Below are 18,200 nucleotides of genomic sequence, written 5' to 3'. Positions count from 1 at the left end.
ATATAGATATGCGTCTAGTCAGATCCATTTTAAAAAGGTATTTGAGGTATGTGCGTGGATCAGAATACCAGTCCGTATCTGGTGTGACCATTTGTCTCATGCTGCACGACACCGCTCCTTGGTGTGGAATGTTGTCTCCAATGTCTGTGCGAAGTTTCTGGCTATTGGTGCGAACTGGAACACGCTGTCGTACACATCGATCCAGAGCATCTGAAACATGTTCAATGGGTGATATGTCTGCGTATGCATGCCATGGCAGAACTGACACTCGGCTTCCAGGAATTGCTTCCAGATCCTTGAGACATGGGGTAGTGCGATATCATGCTGAAACATTAGGTGATGGCAATGGGCCTCATCACGGTATATTTTTGCTTTCAAATTACCATCGATTTAAATGCATTTGAGTTTGGCTGTAGCTTATACCTGCCCATACAACCCCGAAGCCTCCATGGGGCACTCTTCACCCTGAACAGAGTGGCCATCAAAGATGAACATTTGCACACATTTACGACACTGAACTGCAGTCAGGTCAAGACCCCGATGAGGACGACGAGCATGCAGATAAGTTTTGTGGAGAGATTCTTCAGTTGTGCAAACCCACAGTTTCATCGGGTGTCTGGTCTCAGACGATCTACAGGTGAAGCCGGTTATGGATGTCTTGGGCTGGCGTGGTTACACTTCTGTGCTGGAGGTGGCTTATGGTAGAGCAATTAGCATTCAATTATTTGGCAATGCTCTGGTGGACATTCCTACAGTTAGAATGCCAATTGCACGCTCTAGCATTGTGTGACAACTGCACATTTATGAATTAAAAATGAATGAATGGCCTTGCTATTGTCCCCAGCACAAGGTGCATCTGTGTAATGATCTGTGTAAGCTGTTTTGTCAGCTTCTTGGTATGGCACAATTGTCAGGTGGATGGATTAGCTTGGCGAAAGATAAATGCTCACTGACAGGGATATAAACAAATGTGTGCATGAAATCAGCTTTTTGTGAGTATGGAACATTTCTGCTAAGTTTTATTTCATGGGACCAACACTTTACATGTTACATTTATATTTTGTTCAGTATATCTAGTGAATAAGGGAAGTTGCATAGAACAAAATAGAACTATGACTGCTAGGTTTCCAGGACCATTAAACCTAAATGACAGGACAATAACATGAATCATGATCTGTATTTGAAAATAATTCTACCGCGAGAGCCAGTAGTGCAGACGGACGTTGTGCTATCTGACGTAATACAATTAGTTTCCACCACATTGTTTTCACCTGGCAAGGCTTTTCCACTGAAGGGGACTACAGGACAGATTTTTAAGCAATTGAGGCAACCAAACAAATTTAAATCTTGCTTGTTCGAGCTACTATTATGTACTTTACCTTATACTAAATGGGAAATCTGTAATTAGTACGTTAATTTCTGAATTTAAGAATTAATGGCTGTATATATAATTTAAAATACTAACCTATTGCACTATGAGTTTAGTTCAACTGCCGTACCCCATCAGAACCCCAGATATAAGCTTGTTTTACTCCATTGTTTTTAAATGTGTAATTGTGAACTAACACTATACTATAGCCGCAAAACATGGCTAAAACTATCATGTTGATGTCATGGATGGATGGTCGTTCCATGCATTCATAACTCCGTCTATGAATGTGAGAGTGGTCACCTTTCTCCAGCCCCATTCATCAGCTGTTTACCAAATATGTGTCGAGTTTCTGCTTTGTTGTTTGAACTATAGTGCATTTCTAATAAAATAGCCTCCTCCCCTTATCGGTCGCCACTAGATACCACAAACACAAAGTCATCAACCCCGCCTATTTCTGCAATTTATCGTTTTAAATTGTGGTTTTAAATATAATATTTACTCTAATCTTAACCACACAGCTAACCTTATGTCAAACCTTAAATTAAAACCAAAAGGCACATTTTATTTTTCAATAATTTTTATGATATAACCCCTTATTTATCGCATGTTGTTAGGTTTCACTTTCTCTTAGTTTAGCGATTGGGACAGATCACTTCAAACCACAACTGCAATACAGTCAACAGAAAATAATCCCACAGTTGCAGGGTAAATCTAGTTTCCTCATTTCCTTTCATTGACAATTCATGTTCAATATGAACATCATAACTATCATTTACAGTTGGGTGGGTGTCATGAAAGGTTTTGTGATCATTTAATATTCTGTCTACAACAGGAATAAAACGGTACACATGGTTAAGTAGAAACTGGTAGTGCAGAATTTAATGGAATGTTTTTTACATGAGTAATTCTATGAATGTAGAATAGAACTGAGTCAGTAAGTCCATTTACAATAACACATTGTTTTCACTTTCTAATTCCAAGAAATCATGTGGTCCAGTGGAAGGAGTGAGGTGGTGAAGTACTCTAGAGCCGGATACTGTGAAAGACTAGAGCAAAAAAGTGCATGTTTAGAATGTCAAATAGCCTCACGCTGCTGTACACAGTTTGCACTGTAGAGAAATATATTTTATCTTCATGGTTTGCACACTGGTTGTAGTTTGCCGATCCTGAATGTATCTATCTAAAAAAACATTTGTCTGTTTATTCACTTCCTTCAGATCCATGATTGAATGCAAAGGTAATTTTCAACAGGGCTCTTTTGAGTCATTTTATATTTTGATTAAGTGGTGCACTATAAAGTAAATGGTTAAACCAACAGTACTCATATCTGTCTGAAGTATGAACCAAATATCCATTGTGCCAGTTAACAAAAACATGAATACTTTTATCAATTACCTTTTTGACTTTTCTCTTTCTTGTCTAAGTAGCACACGAGTTGAAATACTACACAGTTGAGACTGGCAATACTTTGGATTCTCATATTCAGTTTATGAGACAACTCAACAACACCACAAGATGTTTTACAGAAGTCGAGTCGCCAGTGGAGAGTGATGTCATCATGGCTTTCTGTCCCATCGTCTCCCGCGCCGGGACTGATATTGAAGCAGCACTGCAACAGATTCCAAGTACAGTAACTCATCCCAAATATGACTTCCATATGTTATTTCCTTCTATACTGCTGCTTTTGATACCATCGATCACCACATTCTTTTGGAGAGATTGGAAACCCAAATTGGTCTACACGGACAAGTTCTGGCCTGGTTTAGATCTTATCTGTCGGAAAGATATCAGTTTGTCTCTGTGAATGGTTTGTCCTCTGACAAATCAACTGTAAATTTCGGTGTTCCTCAAGGTTCTGTTTTAGGACCACTGTTGTTAACACTATATATTTTACCTCTTGGAGATGTCATTCGAAAACATAATGTTAACTTTCACTGCTATGCGGATGACACACAGCTGTACATTTCAATGAAACATGGTGAAGCCCCAAAATTGCCCTCGCTAGAAGCCTGTGTTTCAGACATAAGGAAGTGGATGGCTGCAAACCTTCTACTTTTAAACTCGGACAAAACAGAGATGCTTGTCCCAAGAAACAAAGAGATCTTCTGTTGAATCTGACAATTAATCTTGATGGTTGTACAGTCGTCTCAAATAAAACTGTGAAGGACCTCGGCGTTACTCTGGACCCTGATCTCTCTTTTGATGAACATATCAAGACTGTTTCAAGAACAGCTTTTTTCTATCTACGTAACATTGCAAAAATCAGAAACTTTCTGTCCAAAAATGATGCAGAAAAATTAATCCATGCTTTTGTTACTTCTAGGTTAGACTACTGCAATGCTCTACTTTCCGGCTACCCGGATAAAGCACTAAATAAACTTCAGTTAGTGCTAAATACGGCTGCTAGAATCCTGACTAGAACCAAAAAATTGGATCATATTACTCCAGTGCTAGCCTCCCTACACTGGCTTCCTGTTAAGGCAAGGGCTGATTTCAAGGTTTTACTGCTAACCTACAAAGCATTACATGGGCTTGCTCCTACCTATCTTTCTGATTTGGTCCTGCCGTACATACCTACACGTACGCTACGGGCACAAGACGCAGGCACCCTAATCGTCCCTAGAATTTCTAAGCAAACAGCTGAAGGCAGGGCTTTCTCCTATAGAGCACCATTTTTATGGAATGGTCTGCCTACCCATGTAAGAGACACAGACTCGGTCTTAACCTTTAAGTCTTTACTGAAGACTCATCTCTTCAGTGGGTCATATGATTGAGTGTAGTCTGGCCCAGGAGTGTGAAGATGAACGGAAAGGCTCTGGAGCAACTAACCGCCCTTGCTGTCTCTGCCTGGCCGGTTCCCCTCTCTCCACTGGGATTCTCTGCCTCTAACCCTATTACAGGGGCTGAGTCACTGGCTTACTGGTGCTCTTTCATGCCGTCCCTAGAAGGGGTGCGTCACTTGAGTGGGTTGAGTCACTGACGTGATCTTCCTGTCTGGGTTGGCTCCCCCCCCCCTTGGGTTGTGCTGTGGCGGAGATCTTTGTGGGCTATACTCGGCCTTGTCTCAGGATGGTAAGTTGGTGGTTGAAGATATCCCTCTAGTGGTGTGGGGGCTGTGCTTTGGCAAAGTGGGTGGGGTTATATCCTTCCTGTTTGGCCCTGTCCGGGGGTATCATCAGATGGGGCCGCAGTGTCTCCTGACCCCTCCTGTCTCAGCCTCCAGTATTTATGCTGCAGTAGTTTATGTGTCGGGGGGCTGGGGTCAGTTTGTTATATCTGGAGTACTTCTCCTGTCTTATCCGGCGTCCTGTGTGAATTTAAGTATGCTCTCTCTAATTCTCTCTTTCTCTCAGAGGACCTGAGCCCTAGGACCATGCTTCAGGACTACCTGACATGATGACTCCTTGCTGTCCCCAGTCAAATCAAATCAAATCAATTTATATAGCCCTTCGTACATCAGCTGATATCTCAAAGTGCTGTACAGAAACCCAGCCTAAAACCCCAAACAGCAAGCAATGCAGGTGTTGAAGCACGTTGGCTAGGAAAAACACCCTAGACAGGCCAAAACCTAGGAAGAAACCTAGAGAGGAACCAGGCTATGAGGGGTGGCCAGTCCTCTTCTGGCTGTGCTGGGTGGAGATTATAACAGAACATGGCCAAGATGTTCAAATGTTCATAAATGACCAGCATTGTCAAACAATGATAACCACAGTAGTTGTCGAGGGTGCAGCAAGTCAGCACCTCAGGAGTAAATGTCAGTTGGCTTTTCATAGCCGATCATTAAAAGTATCTCAACCGCTCCTGCTGTCTCTAGAGAGTTGAAAACAGCAGGTCTGGGACAGGTAGCACGTCCGGTGAACAGGTCAGGATTCCATAGCCGCAGGCAGAACAGTTGAAACTGGAGCAGCAGCACGGCCAGCAAGGCCAAAAATAGAAGTCAAACTTATGGATGGTGTCTGTCATAATGGAGCTGTTAAACAAGAGTCAGTACTGCTGTGGATCTCACACAAGTCATTTTTCTCTTTCCAGTGCACAGTCTTCAGTCTACAGCTACCTCTGTACACGGCTTTCATATGTGAAGCAGCGCTTCTGTGACAATAATTAGGTTCCAGTAGGTTCAAAGTAGGTTGTAGGTTGTCATTCATGTGGTCATTGTAATTAGAATAACCATCACAGGTCAAATCAGGTCCACTTTTGTACCAACATTGAAGACATGCTAATTATTTTTATGGATTCCATCTTAAATTAATGGCCTACTTAAGAAAATGTATTTACTTTTGATGGTAAGACAATTTGCAGTTGTAATGTATAGAAATTGGGGCCGATATTAAACATTTTCATAAAAATGAATGAAAAAGAATAAAGAAACAGGATCAGTGGAAGGGCACACATCTTAACATCACTGCTAGTTTACACATGCATTCCACTTCTGACACCAGTGTAGCAAACCGTGGGGGGTAACCTGGGTTGCCTGACCCAAGGAAAACTTGCTAGCCACAAACTCAATACAGATATCTTTCTCTTTTGTAGGAGTTGGTAACAGGCATACAAAGGCCTCACTCTTTGACTGAGTAAACTGAGCTCAAACGTGAGGGAAAAGGCATTTGAACAAAACAGTACATTCTGGTTTGCGTCCCCTGGTCAGGTTGTTGAAGTCAAGGTGGCCGTAAACACCAAATGGAGGCTACAGCATCAAATAGGCCTTAAATGAAATTCCTTATTCAATCAAATCCTTAAATGGCAACTCCACCACTTTTCAACCTAATTTTCATTATTTCCAGCACAATACAAAGCTCAATACCAGTGTTAACATATGTTAAGTTCTACCCGATGACATCAAAGCACACTTTAAAAACAAATTTTCAAACACTGAGATTCGCAGTGAAAATACCCTTCCTTGGGCTAGAAACTCACTGCCGGTTGTAAAAATCACAGTTTTTAACTCTACCCTGTGATGTCATTGACAAGCATTTTTTTTAGGATCTTATCTTTGTAACCACAGATCATAGAAACATGCTGGTTTGGTGACGATGAATATGTGGAGGAATTGTCCTTTAAATGAAGTTCCTTGTTCAATAAGACTGTTCAGCAGTAACATAATGTTTTGCTGAAATGTTATCCAGCCTGAGTAGGAAGTGTACATTCATACAGATGTCTGATACACAGGATCACCAACAACTGAGTGATAGTCTTGTATGAACTGTTATGTGTACGTAACTCCCAAAATAAAGGAAACACTTGAGTAACCGATGGATATAAAGTATATTGAAAACAGGTGCTTCCACACAGGTGTGGTTCCTGAGTTAATTAAGCAATTAACATCCCATCATGCTTAGGGTCATGTGTAGAAATGCCCAGTTGCCCATTATTTTGGCTACCATGGCTAGAAGAAGAGATCTCAGTGATTTTGATCAGAGAGGAAGAAGTGAAGAGAAATGGTCCAATCCCATCAAAATCTGTCCATGTGGGAATACGACATTCTGTTTATTAAGCAGACCTCCTGCCTTCTCACCTTTGGGACATCGACTCCCATTGTTAGGGCGGAGACAACATCTCTTCATTATATTCTGCTTTGAAAGAGAGGTCTGAAAGGAGCATAGGGTGTTTAAAAAGTATGTGTGTCTGTCTCAGTCACCAGGCTCAACCCTATTGGACACTTATGTGAGATTCTGGAGCGGCACCTAAAAAGGGTTTTCCACCACCATCAACAAAATGATGGCATTCCTCCAAAAGAGTTCCAGACTCTTCTACAATCTATGCCAAGGTGTACGAAGCTACGCCCTATTCAGACACTTTATGTTGGTGTTTCCTTTATTTTGACAGTTAGCCACCTGTACCTGACCTTATATTAAAGGACCCACCAGAGGGGAATGCCACCCTTATTTCAATGTAATTCCTGCTTAAGAGCGGAAATGCTTGTTTAGGTTCCATCTCTGAATAATGACGCAGACTACATATAGACCTACATATTCATGAACTGCGGGTGGGAAGGAACGTCATGGTGACTTCCACGTGGAGTGGACAAACATCAACAAATAGGTAACTGACCGCTGTCAGTGTAGCTACCTAGCTAAGCTAATGTTAAAGTTATGTTGCTGTTTTTTTTAAACTACACCGTATTCAAAAGATTAGGCTATTCTGGAACTATAGTTGTCATAATCATTTAGGGAAAAGCATGGCCACAGATGGAAACCAGTAACTTTAACTTCACATTCTATTGTTATCTCCACAGTTTGGGCATCTTCAATAATAGATGTTTTTCTCCATTGTAAAGAACACAGTGGAACCTTTGGTAGGTAGTCATTGAGCAAAGCCAAGTCAGAAATGGTCAATGTGCAGAACCAAGTCGTGTGTATATATATGACTTGGTTCTGCACATTGACCATTTCTGACTTGGCTTTGCTCAATGACTACCTACCAAAGGTTGCACTGTGTTCTTTACAATGGAGAAAAACATCTCTCACATTCATTTAGTCAAGTCCTATGTAGTCATTGTGTCACACCCTGATCAGTTTCAGCTGTCTTGTGCTTGTCTCCACCCCCCACCAGGTGTCTCCTATTTTTCCCCATTATCCCCTGTGTATTTATACCAGCCTTTTCTGTTTGTCTGTTGCCAGTTTGTCTTGTTGTGTGAGGTCTTACCAGTGTGTTTCCTGTTTTCTCTAGTGCTTGTTTTCTAGTCTTCCCGGTTCCAACCTTCTTGCCTGCTGTTCTGTCCCTTTTTGACTCTGCCTTGGACTATGAACCTCTGCCTGCCAATTTGGATGCCCCTTGGTTATAATAAACATTCTGTGAACCGAACCATCTGCCTCCTGTGTCTGCATCTGGGTCATATCCTGAGTGGTGATACATTGAGCAAAGCCAAGTTATTTTTATATATATATATATATATATACAGTAATTGAGCACAGCACAGCCAAGTCTTATAAACTCTGCAAAAAATAAATGTCCTCTCACTGTGTTTTATTTAAGGCAAACTTAACGTGTAAATATTTGCATGAACTTAAGAGTCAACAACTGAGACAAACTGAACAAGTTCCACAGACATGTGACTAACAGAAATGGAATAATGTGTCCCTGAACAAAGGAGGGGTCAGAATCAAAAGTAACAGTCAGTATCTGGTGTGGCCACCAGCTGCATTGTTGGTGATCCTGTGTACCTCCTCATGGAGGAGATACAGATTTGCCTGTTCTTGCTGTGTACCCTACTCCTCCACCAAGGCACCTGCAAATTCCCTGACATTTCTGGGGGGGAATGCATTAGCTCTAACCCTCCGTTCCAACAGCTCCCAGACGTGCTCATTGGGATTGAGATCCGGGCTCTTCGCTGGCCATGGAAGAACACTGACATTCCTGTCTTGCAGGAAATCATGCACAGAACGAGCAGTATGGCTGGTGGCAGTGTCATGCCTGCAGGAAGGGTACCACATGAGGGAGGAGGATGTCTTCCCTGTAACGCACAGTGTTGAGATTGCCTGCAATGACAACAAGCTCAGTCCGATGATGCTGTGACACACCGCCCCAGACCATGACGGACCCTCTACCTCCAAATCGATCCCGCTCCAGAGTACAGGCCTCGGTGAAACGCTCATTCCTCCCACGATAAACACGAATCCGACCAGCATCCCTGGTGAGACAAAACCGCGACTCTTCAGTGAAGAGCACTTTTTGCCAGTCCTGTCTGGTCCAGCAACGGTGGGTTTGTGCCCATAGGCGACGTTGTTGCCGATGATGTCTGGTGAGGACCTGCCTTACAATAGACCTACAAGCCCTCAGTCCAGCCTCTCTCAGCCTATTGCGGACAGTCTGAGCACAGATGGAGGGATTTTGCGTTCCTGGTGTAACTCGGGCAGTTGTTGTTGCCATCCTGTACTTGTCCCGCAGGTGTGATGTTTGGATGTACCGATCCTGTGCAGGTGTTGTAACACGTGGCCTGCCACTGAGGACGATCAGCTGTTCGTCCTGTCTCCCTGTAGCGCTGTCCTAGGCGTTTCACAGTACGGACATTGCAATTTATTGCCCTGGCCACATCTGCAGTCCTCATGCCTCCTTGCAGCATGCCTAAGGAACGCTCACACAGATGAGCAGGGACCCTGGGCATCTTTCTTTTGGTGTTTTTCAGGGTCAGTAGAAAGGCCTCTTTAGTGTCCTAAGTTTTCATAACTGTGGCCTTAATTGCCTACCGTCTGTAAGCTGTTAGTGTCTTAACGATCGTTCCACAGGTGCATGTTCATTTATTGTTTATGATTCATTGAACAAGCATGGGAAACAGTGTTTAAACCCTTTACAAAGACGATCTGTGAAGTTCTTTGGATTTTTACAAATGGTCTTTTAAAGACAGGGTTCCTGAAAAAGTTTCTTTTTTTGCTGAGTTTAGGTATACAGTGTCCCATTATCAGCAACCATCACTCCTGTTTTCCAATGGCACGTTGTGTTAGCTAATCCAAGTTTATCATTTTAAAAGGCTAATTGATCATTAGAAAACCCCTTTTCAATTATGTTAGCACAGCTGAAAACTGTTGTTCTGATTAAAGAAGCAATAAAACTGGCCTTCTTTAGACTAGTTCAATATCTGGAGAATCAGCATTTGTGGGTTCGATTACAGGCTCAAAATGGCCAGAAACAAAGTGCTTTCTTCTGAAACTCGTCAGACTATTCTTGTTCTGAGAAATGAAGGCTATTCCACGCAAGAAATTACCAAGAAACTGAAGATCTCGTACAACGCTGTGTACTACTCCCTTCACAGAACAGTGCAAACTGGCTCTAACCAGAATAGAAAGAGGAGTGGGAGGCCCTGGTGCACAACTGAGCAAGAGGACAAGTACATTAAAGTGGCTAGTTTGAGAAACAGACGCCTCACAAGTCCTCAAATGGCAGCTTCATTAAATGCTACCCGCAAAACACCAATCTCATTGTCAATAGTAAAGGGGCGACTCCGGGATGCTTGGAAGGCAAAACGCAGGAACTTCCGGTGACGTGGATTACCGGCACATGGAAGTACGTGTCCTTTAGGTCTATGCATATTCAAAAGTCTTTGGTGTGGACACATTCCAGCAGACGTTTTGTCGTAAGCATTCGAAAGGGCCTCGTTGAGACTGCGTAGATACAATATTGGCCTCATTCCCCCCCATCTTTTTTGGCACTAGGAAGTAGGGCGAATATAGCCTGTGGAGTGGCTGCTCTCTCTGGTGCTGCAGGAGAGGTGGAAGGTGCCGGAGGTGCGGGGCCCATACGGCCCACCGAGGTGCTGCGGTTCGACGGGCTCTCCGTCTGGCTGTAGACCCAGGTCTACTAGAGAGTGAAGCTGGGTGCCTCTCTGGGACTTGATCTAGACCCTCCTGCCAATGGCAGTTGTCTAGATAGCTGCTTCCTCTGTCTTCCCAAAACGCTCTGTCATGGGGGCGTTCTGCAGGGCGGCTTTGTCGGATTCCTTCATGGCCGTCAAAGTCAGCTAGAGGTGTCACTCCGCAACCACCGAAGTGGCCATGGACCTTCCCACACACACAGCCGACGCCTGGGTGAGATGAAGTATGGCGTCGGAAATTCTCGACGCCTCTTATATCTCCTCTCCTGACAGCTCAGTGTTACGTGGTGAGAAGGGACAGAGAGGCTGCCAGAAGGGCAATATTATTCGCTGCTGCTACAGCCTGGACCTCTAGTGCAAAGGACTTCTCTACCAGCTGAGCTGTGAGCTGGTCCTTTGTTGTAGGTAGAGTGGGTTTTCTGGGTGACGGCCAGGAGCTCATACCCAGGACGAGGTACGCAGCCATGGTGTCCTCGAGCCTGGGGATCCCCTGGGGTCGTCTGCCGTCCACTCTGGTGAATGGGGTGTAAAGATTTTTGCCGGCTCCCAGTGGCACCACCGCTCTTTTTGGTCTAGAGTAGGGGCCGCCCTCCATCATATCTACTTCCGGGTTGAAGAGAATGGAGGGCAGCGTGATCTCCAGCCATCTCGCTCAATGAGCCCTGGAAAATCAGAGCGCAGAGAGAGAGGCTGTTGCGTAGGAGAGGGCTGCTGAAATTTCAGAGCCCGTCTCTTCCTCGCCCAAGGATGAGAAAAACCTTGCACTCTCCATTGGGAGGGGGGGTTCGAGAGAAAAATCCAAACACTTCCCAATATCTTCGTCTTCTCTAGAGGCAACATGCTAGGGCATTCCGGGGGATCTGTGAGGCCGCCCCTAGCGTGCTGTGATCCTAGGCACACAAAACATAAGTTGTGTGAGTCTACAGTCGCCATAGTGGAGCAGCGACACTGAGCTCATAAAAGAGCTTTTGGGTTGGGTGGAAATGGTATGCTCATTTAGAAGGACGACGTCGAGGACTTAGAGATCGACATCAGGTTCGTCCTGAGACTTATTTTCTTGGCTTCTTCAGTCCAGTCGCTGAAAATAATGGGAGGCTGATTGAGGGGAAGCATCCCCTTATATAGGGACACCTGTACTCCCATTGGCTGCAGTTGGGTGCATAATTTTCTCTCAGGCTATTCGCTGCCTAGGCAGCAGGGGAAACCACCTCAGAGCAGATCTCCCCTATGGGGTGGGGCTGCACGTTATAGAACATGAATTATGATCTCTGGTTGAAAATATGCTGCGTTCAAAACAACTGGCAATTTGAAAAAATAAACCATGATGTCAGTGATCCTCAGGTCAGAAAGTCAGAGCTTTAGAAATGGGCCCGAGTTCCCGAATTGGAAGAATTAAATGACCATTCAAACAATTTTTCCCCCCCATTTATTTTCTGATTAACCGTTGTTTAGAATGCACTGAAGTCTGAGACTTCCAAGCTCTGAGTTGTTTTAAACGTGGCATTAATTCTACATTTCAACCTAATGATATTCTACCACGGGTGCCAGGAGTGGAGACGGCCAGTGTCACTATCAAATCAAATGTTCTATCAAATATTTTTTTGGGGTCACATGTGCGGAACACAACAGGTGTAGTAGACCTTACCGTGAAATGCTTCCTTATGAGCCCTTGACCAACAATGCAGTTCAATAAATAGTTAAAATATTATTTACCAAATAAAAAAAGTAAAAAATTCAATAAAAAGTAACACAATAAAATATCAATAACGAGGCTTTATACAGGGACTACCGGTACTGAGTCAATGCGCAGGGATACATAAGACAATGGACTAAAGATGAGCTTCCACCATGTTGTTTTCACCTGTCAAGTCTTTCCAATCAGTGCAGATGAAGGGGACGAGAGGACAGATTTTTAAGCAATTGAGCCGAGCAAACAAATTGAAATCGTGCTTGGTCTAACTACTGTTATTTACCTTATATTAAAGTGGCAATCTGCTATTGGTACATACATTTTTGGACTTTTTAATTAATTATACATACATCCATTGATTCTTAAAGACTATAAATTATAATTGCACTATGAGATTACTTCAACTGTCAACCCCATCAGAACCCAAAATATAACCTTGTTTTATTCCATTGTTTTTAAATGTGTAATTGTAAACAAAGACTGCATAGCCTCCAACCTTGTCTAAAACTATAATTTCTATATCATGGATGGTGGTGCATCCATAGCTCTGTCTATAAATGTGAGTGTGGTTACATTTTTCCAGCCCCATTCCTCAGCTGTTTACCAAATCAGTTGTGCTCACTTTGTTGTTTGAACTGTAGATTGCTTAGATGGTTTCGTTCACACAGGCAGCCCAATTCTTATATTGTTTTCACCAATTGGTCTTCTGACCAATCAGATCAGCTCTGAAAAAGATATGATGTGATTGGTCAAAAGACCAATTAGCGGAAGAAAAATCAGAACGCAGCTGCCTGTGTAAACTCAGCATTTGTGACTTTCTGAAAAAATTGCCCCTCCCCTTATTATCTCATGCTATTTAGTTTCACTTTCTCTTAGCTATTAGAACAAATCACTTTAAGCCACAACTGCAGTACAGTCAACAGAAAAGAGTCCAATAGCTGCAGGGTAAGTCTATTTTCCTCATTTCATTTGACATTTCATTTTCAATACGAACACCATAGCTATCATTTACAGTTGGGTGGGTGTCGTGAAAGGTTTTGTGATAGATATTAAATTATATCTACAGCAGGAATAAAACAGTACATTTGGTTATGTGGAAACTGGTTGTGCAGAATTGAATGGAATGTTTTTTAGGTCAGTAATTCTATGAATGTAGAATAGAACAGAGTCAGTAAGTACATTTACAATAACACATTACTTTCACTGTCAAATTCCAAGAAATCACGTGGTCCAGTGGAAGGACTGAGGTGGTGAAGTACTCTAGAGTGGATACTGTGAAAGATAAGAGAGTGAAAGTTTAGAATGTGAAATAGCTTCACGCTAATGTATGCAGTTCGCACCATGGAGAAAGATCAAATCAAATTGTATTAGTTGCATACATATATTTAGCAGATGTTATTGCAGGTGTAGCGAAACGCTTATCTAATCTAGTAATATCTAACAATTCACTACAATCAAAAAGTAAAATAATGGAATTAAGAAACATATAAGACAGATAGATGGTTTGCACACTGGTTGTTGTACATGTTTTCCTATCCTGAATGTATCTATCTAGACTAATAAACCCATTTGTCTGTTCATTCACTTCCTTTAGATCCATGATTGAACACAAAGGTAATTTTCAACAGGGCTCTTTTGTATAATGTAACATTTTGATGAAGGGGAGCACTATAAAGTAAATGGTTAAACCTACAATGCTCTTATATCTGGCTGAACTATGAACATTGTTCCAATTAACAAAAACATTAATACTTTTATCAATGACCTTTTTGACCTTCCTCTTTGTTGTCTGTTTAAAATCAGTGGCACACAATATGAAGTACTACACAGTTGAGACTGGCAATACTTTGGAAACTCATATTCAGTTTATGAGACGACTCAACAACACCACAAGATGTTTTACGGAAGTCAAGTCTCCAGTGGAGAGTGATGTCATCATGGCTTTCTGTCCCATCGTCTCCCGCGCCGGGACTGATATTGAAGCAGCACTGCAACAGATTCCAAGTACAGTAACTCATCCCAAATATGACTTCCTAAACAATGTTATTTCCTTCTATACTAGATATTCTCTTTCCACACCAGTTTTCCTCAAATGTACCAACGGCATGAATGACATGACTAAATTGTTTATTTGAGAGGCTTATAGGTTAATTTTGACGTATTCCCACATTCTCTTTCTTGACAGTGGGTAAAGATGTCATTCTGGTAGTGCTGCATCACACCTTCAACCCAGACTACACTGTACCTTACAGCAGCAGACTAGTGACCAGAAGTGATGTAATACTCACAGTGGACTGTCTGTTCCATGAGAGACTGGGAGGACTACTGGACTGTCCTCGCAATGATGCAGCAGTCAGAAATATTAGGCAGAAGTTTGACACAGTGGACTGTCTGTTCCATGAGAGCCAGGGACTACTGGACTGTCCTCACAATGATGCAGCAGTCAGAAATATTAGGCAGAAGTTTGACACAGTGGACTGTCTGTTCCATGAGAGCCAGGGACTACTGGACTGTCCTCACAATGATGCAGCAGTCAGAAATATTAGGCAGAAGATTGACATAGATCCTGTGGTATGGTATCAATTAATCATCATTTTGAATACAGTATTTCTCTATTTGATGTACGGTATTCATTTTTCCTCTCCTTTTTTTACAGGCCAGAAATCGTGACTGTCTAGCTTGGATTCTAAACGCTGCCATGGTATGAGAAAAAGTAACCATACATCAGCAACTACTATACTGAACAAGAATATAAACGCAACGTGCAACAATTTCAAAGATTTTTACTGATTTCCAGTTCATATAAGGAAATAAGTAATCAAAAAGATTAAGCAGAAGCTTTACAATGTATGATGTCAATTAATCATCATTTTGAATACAGTATCTCTGTATTTGATGTACTCATTCTTCCTCTCCTTTATTTTACAGACCAGAAGTTGTGGCTTTCTAGCTTGGATTCTAAACGGTGTCATGGTATGTCAAATTACTGCAAATTATAAAAGTAACTATAGATCATCAACTGCTATAATGAACAAAAATATAAACACAACATGCAACAATTTCAAAGATTTGAGTCATAGATCATATAAGGAAATCAGTCAAATTGAAATAAATGAATTAATGGAGCTGTTAAACAACAGTCAGAACTGTTTTGGATCTGACACAAGTCATTATTCTCTTTCCAGTGGGCAGTGTCTTCAGGCTACAACTACGTTTTCATTCACAGTAGGTTCTATTGTGTGGTCATTCATGTGGTCAATGTGATACAGTAATCATCACAGGTCAAATCAGCACCAACATCTTGTGTTTTATGTTTCCTAATCTTTTCAAGATCCACATCCCTCTACAAGGCCTCATTCTGACAGTCTATCTGTGATTCGGAGCAATATAATGGTTTGTCAAATCATTGCAAATGATATAACTACAGATGTAGGATCTTCATTTGATCACTCTTTTGTTGCTGAAATGCAAACTAGTAGTGTATTTGCATTTCCACTATGAAGTTTCAGACTTGATTTGCCCTAACAAAGAATATCAACCCCTATAAAAATGTCCATGAACTATAATCCACATAACAATTCACATTTCCTGTTGCTGCAGAATTATTTTCCTGATGTAGTAAACTGGCTCAAATTAAGATTATACATCTGTATACACTTAGTATACCAAACATGAGGAACACCTTTCTTTCTATCATGGAGTTGGTACAGTATATAGTGCTATTTCAAATATTTGCCAAATGATGAAATTATACATCATCAATCATGTGCCTCTTCAGGGAGACACTTAAAAAAGAAAAATAGAAGTGAAACTGTCATAATGGAGCTGTTAAACAAGAGTCAGTACTGCTGTGGATCTCACACAAGTCATTTTTCTCTTTCCAGTACACAGTGTCTTCAGTCTACAGCTACCTCTGTACACGGCTTTCATATGTGAAGCGGCGCTTCTAGGACAATAATTAGGTTCCAGTTGGTTCAAAGTAGGTTGTAGGTTGTCATTCATGTGGTCATTGTAATTAGAATAACCATCACAGGTCAAATCAGGACCACTAACATGTTGTGATTCATGTTTTCTAATCTTTTCAAGATCCACATCCCTCTTCAAGACCTCGTTCCAGAAGTGATGAAAGCAGTTCCACTTTTGTACCAACAATGAAGACATGCTAATTGTTTTTATGGATTCCATCTTTAATTGTATGGCCTACTTAAGAAAATGTCTTTACTTTTGATGTTAAGAGCACTTGCAGGTGTAATGTATAGAAATTGGGGCCGATATTAAACATTTTAATAAAAATGAATGAAAAATAATAAAGAAGAAACAGGATCTGTGGAAGGGGATGCATCTCAACATCACTGCTAGTTTGCACATACATCATACTTCTGACACCAGTGTAGCAAACAGTGGGGGGTGACCTGGGTTGCTTGACGCAAGAAAAACTTGCTAACCACAAACTCAATACGGATAGCTTTCTCTTTTCGAGGAGTTTGGAACAGGCATACAAAGGCTTGACTTTTTCCAATAGTTCGATGACTAAGCTGAGCTAAGCTAAACATTTTTCTTTTTTTTCACATTTATTTAACCAGGTAGGCCAGTTGAGAACACATTTATTTAACCAGGTAGGCCAGTTGAGAACACCTTTATTTAACCAGGTAGGCCAGTTGAGAACACCTTTATTTAACCAGGTAGGCCAGTTGAACAAGTTCTCATTTACAACTGCGACCTGGCCAAGATAAAGCAAAGCAGTGCGACACATACAACAACACAGAGTTACAGACGGTGAGGGAAAAGGCATTTGAACAAAACATTGCATTCTGGTTTGTGTCCCCTGGTCGGATTGTTGAAGTCAAGGTGGCTGTAAACACCAAATGGAGAAGAGAGCATGAAATAGGCCTTAAATTAAGTTCCTTATTCAATAAAATCCTTAAAGGGCAACTCCACCACTTATCAACCTAATTTTCAGCACAATACAAGCACAATACCAGTGTCAACATTCACTATATATACAAGAGTATGTGGACACCATTTCAGGTGAGTGGATTCGGCTATTTCAGCCACATCCTTTGCTGACAGGTGTATAAAATCAAGCACACAGCCATGCAATCTCCATGGGAAAACATTGGCTGTAGATTGGCCTTACTGAAGACCTCAGTGACTTTCAACATGGCACCATCATAGGATGCCACCTTTCCAACAAATCAATTCGTCAAATTTCTGCCCTGGTCAACTGTAAGTGCGGTTATTGTGAAGTGGAAACATCCAGGAGCAACAACGCCTCAGCCTTGAAGAGGTAGGCCACACAAGCTCACAGAATGGGACTGCCAAGGGCTGAAGCCTGTAGCGGGTAAAAACCCCTCTGTCCTCGGTTGCAACACTCACTACTGAATTTCAAACGGCCTCTGGAAGCAACACAATAACTGTTTGTTGGGAGCTCCATGAAATGGGTTTCAATGACCGAACAGCCACACAGAAGCCTAAGAGCACAATGCGCAATGCCAAGCGTCAGCTGGAGTGGTGTAAAGCTCGCTGCCATTTGTACTTTGGAGCAGTGGAAAGGCGTTCTCTGGAGTGATGAATCATGCTTCACCATCTGGCAGTCCAACGGGAGTATCTGGGTTTGGCGGATGCCAGGAGAAAGCTACCTGCCCCAATGCATAGTGCCAACTGTAAAGTTTGGTGGAGGAGGAATAATGGTCTGGGGCTGTTTTTCATGGGTCGCGCTATGCCCCCTAGTTCCAGTGAAGGGAAATCTTAACGCTACAGCATACAATGATATTCTAGACGATTCTGTACTTTGTGGCAACAGTTTGGGGAAGGCCCTTTCCTATTTCAGCATG

The 18,200-nt window shown here is 42.1% G+C and overlaps 1 protein-coding gene and 2 long non-coding RNA genes across 3 annotated transcripts; 2 read left to right on the top strand and 1 right to left on the bottom strand.

Moving 5' to 3' along the window:
* Window positions 1-2,224: 2,224 nt before the first annotated feature.
* Window positions 2,225-2,892, bottom strand: LOC118965225. Its single transcript, XR_005052487.1, has 2 exons — window positions 2,768-2,892; window positions 2,225-2,418 (listed from the first exon to the last, which is right to left on the bottom strand). It is a non-coding gene; the product is annotated as an uncharacterized LOC118965225 (long non-coding RNA).
* Window positions 2,893-5,465: 2,573 nt separating this feature from the next.
* LOC118965224 lies at window positions 5,466-16,695 on the top strand. Its single transcript, XR_005052486.1, has 2 exons — window positions 5,466-5,548; window positions 16,400-16,695. It is a non-coding gene; the product is annotated as an uncharacterized LOC118965224 (long non-coding RNA).
* LOC118965223 lies at window positions 13,246-16,684 on the top strand. Its single transcript, XM_036982200.1, has 10 exons — window positions 13,246-13,311; window positions 13,961-13,980; window positions 14,170-14,370; window positions 14,552-14,937; window positions 15,023-15,067; window positions 15,295-15,339; window positions 15,552-15,591; window positions 15,698-15,759; window positions 16,251-16,345; window positions 16,453-16,684. Exons 2-9 carry the CDS (start codon window positions 13,965-13,967, stop codon window positions 16,314-16,316), a joined length of 861 nt encoding a protein of 286 aa, XP_036838095.1. The 5' UTR covers window positions 13,246-13,311; window positions 13,961-13,964; the 3' UTR covers window positions 16,317-16,345; window positions 16,453-16,684.
* Window positions 16,696-18,200: the final 1,505 nt, after the last annotated feature.

The sequence above is a fragment of the Oncorhynchus mykiss genome, chromosome 7, assembly GCF_013265735.2.
Source record: "Oncorhynchus mykiss isolate Arlee chromosome 7, USDA_OmykA_1.1, whole genome shotgun sequence".
NCBI lineage: Eukaryota > Metazoa > Chordata > Actinopteri > Salmoniformes > Salmonidae > Oncorhynchus > Oncorhynchus mykiss.
The sequence above is the reverse complement of the archived record's forward strand: the minus strand, read 5'-3'. Positions and strand labels throughout refer to the sequence as shown.

What these genes read in the sequence shown, in the direction of transcription:
- LOC118965223 (XM_036982200.1), top strand. An exon ending in AGCACTGCAACAGATTCCAA is followed by an intron (nt 14,371 to 14,551) that starts GTACAGTAACTC and finishes CTTTCTTGACAG; the next exon opens with TGGGTAAAGATGTCATTCTG. An exon ending in TGATTCGGAGCAATATAATG is followed by an intron (nt 15,760 to 16,250) that starts GTTTGTCAAATC and finishes TTCTCTTTCCAG; the next exon opens with TACACAGTGTCTTCAGTCTA.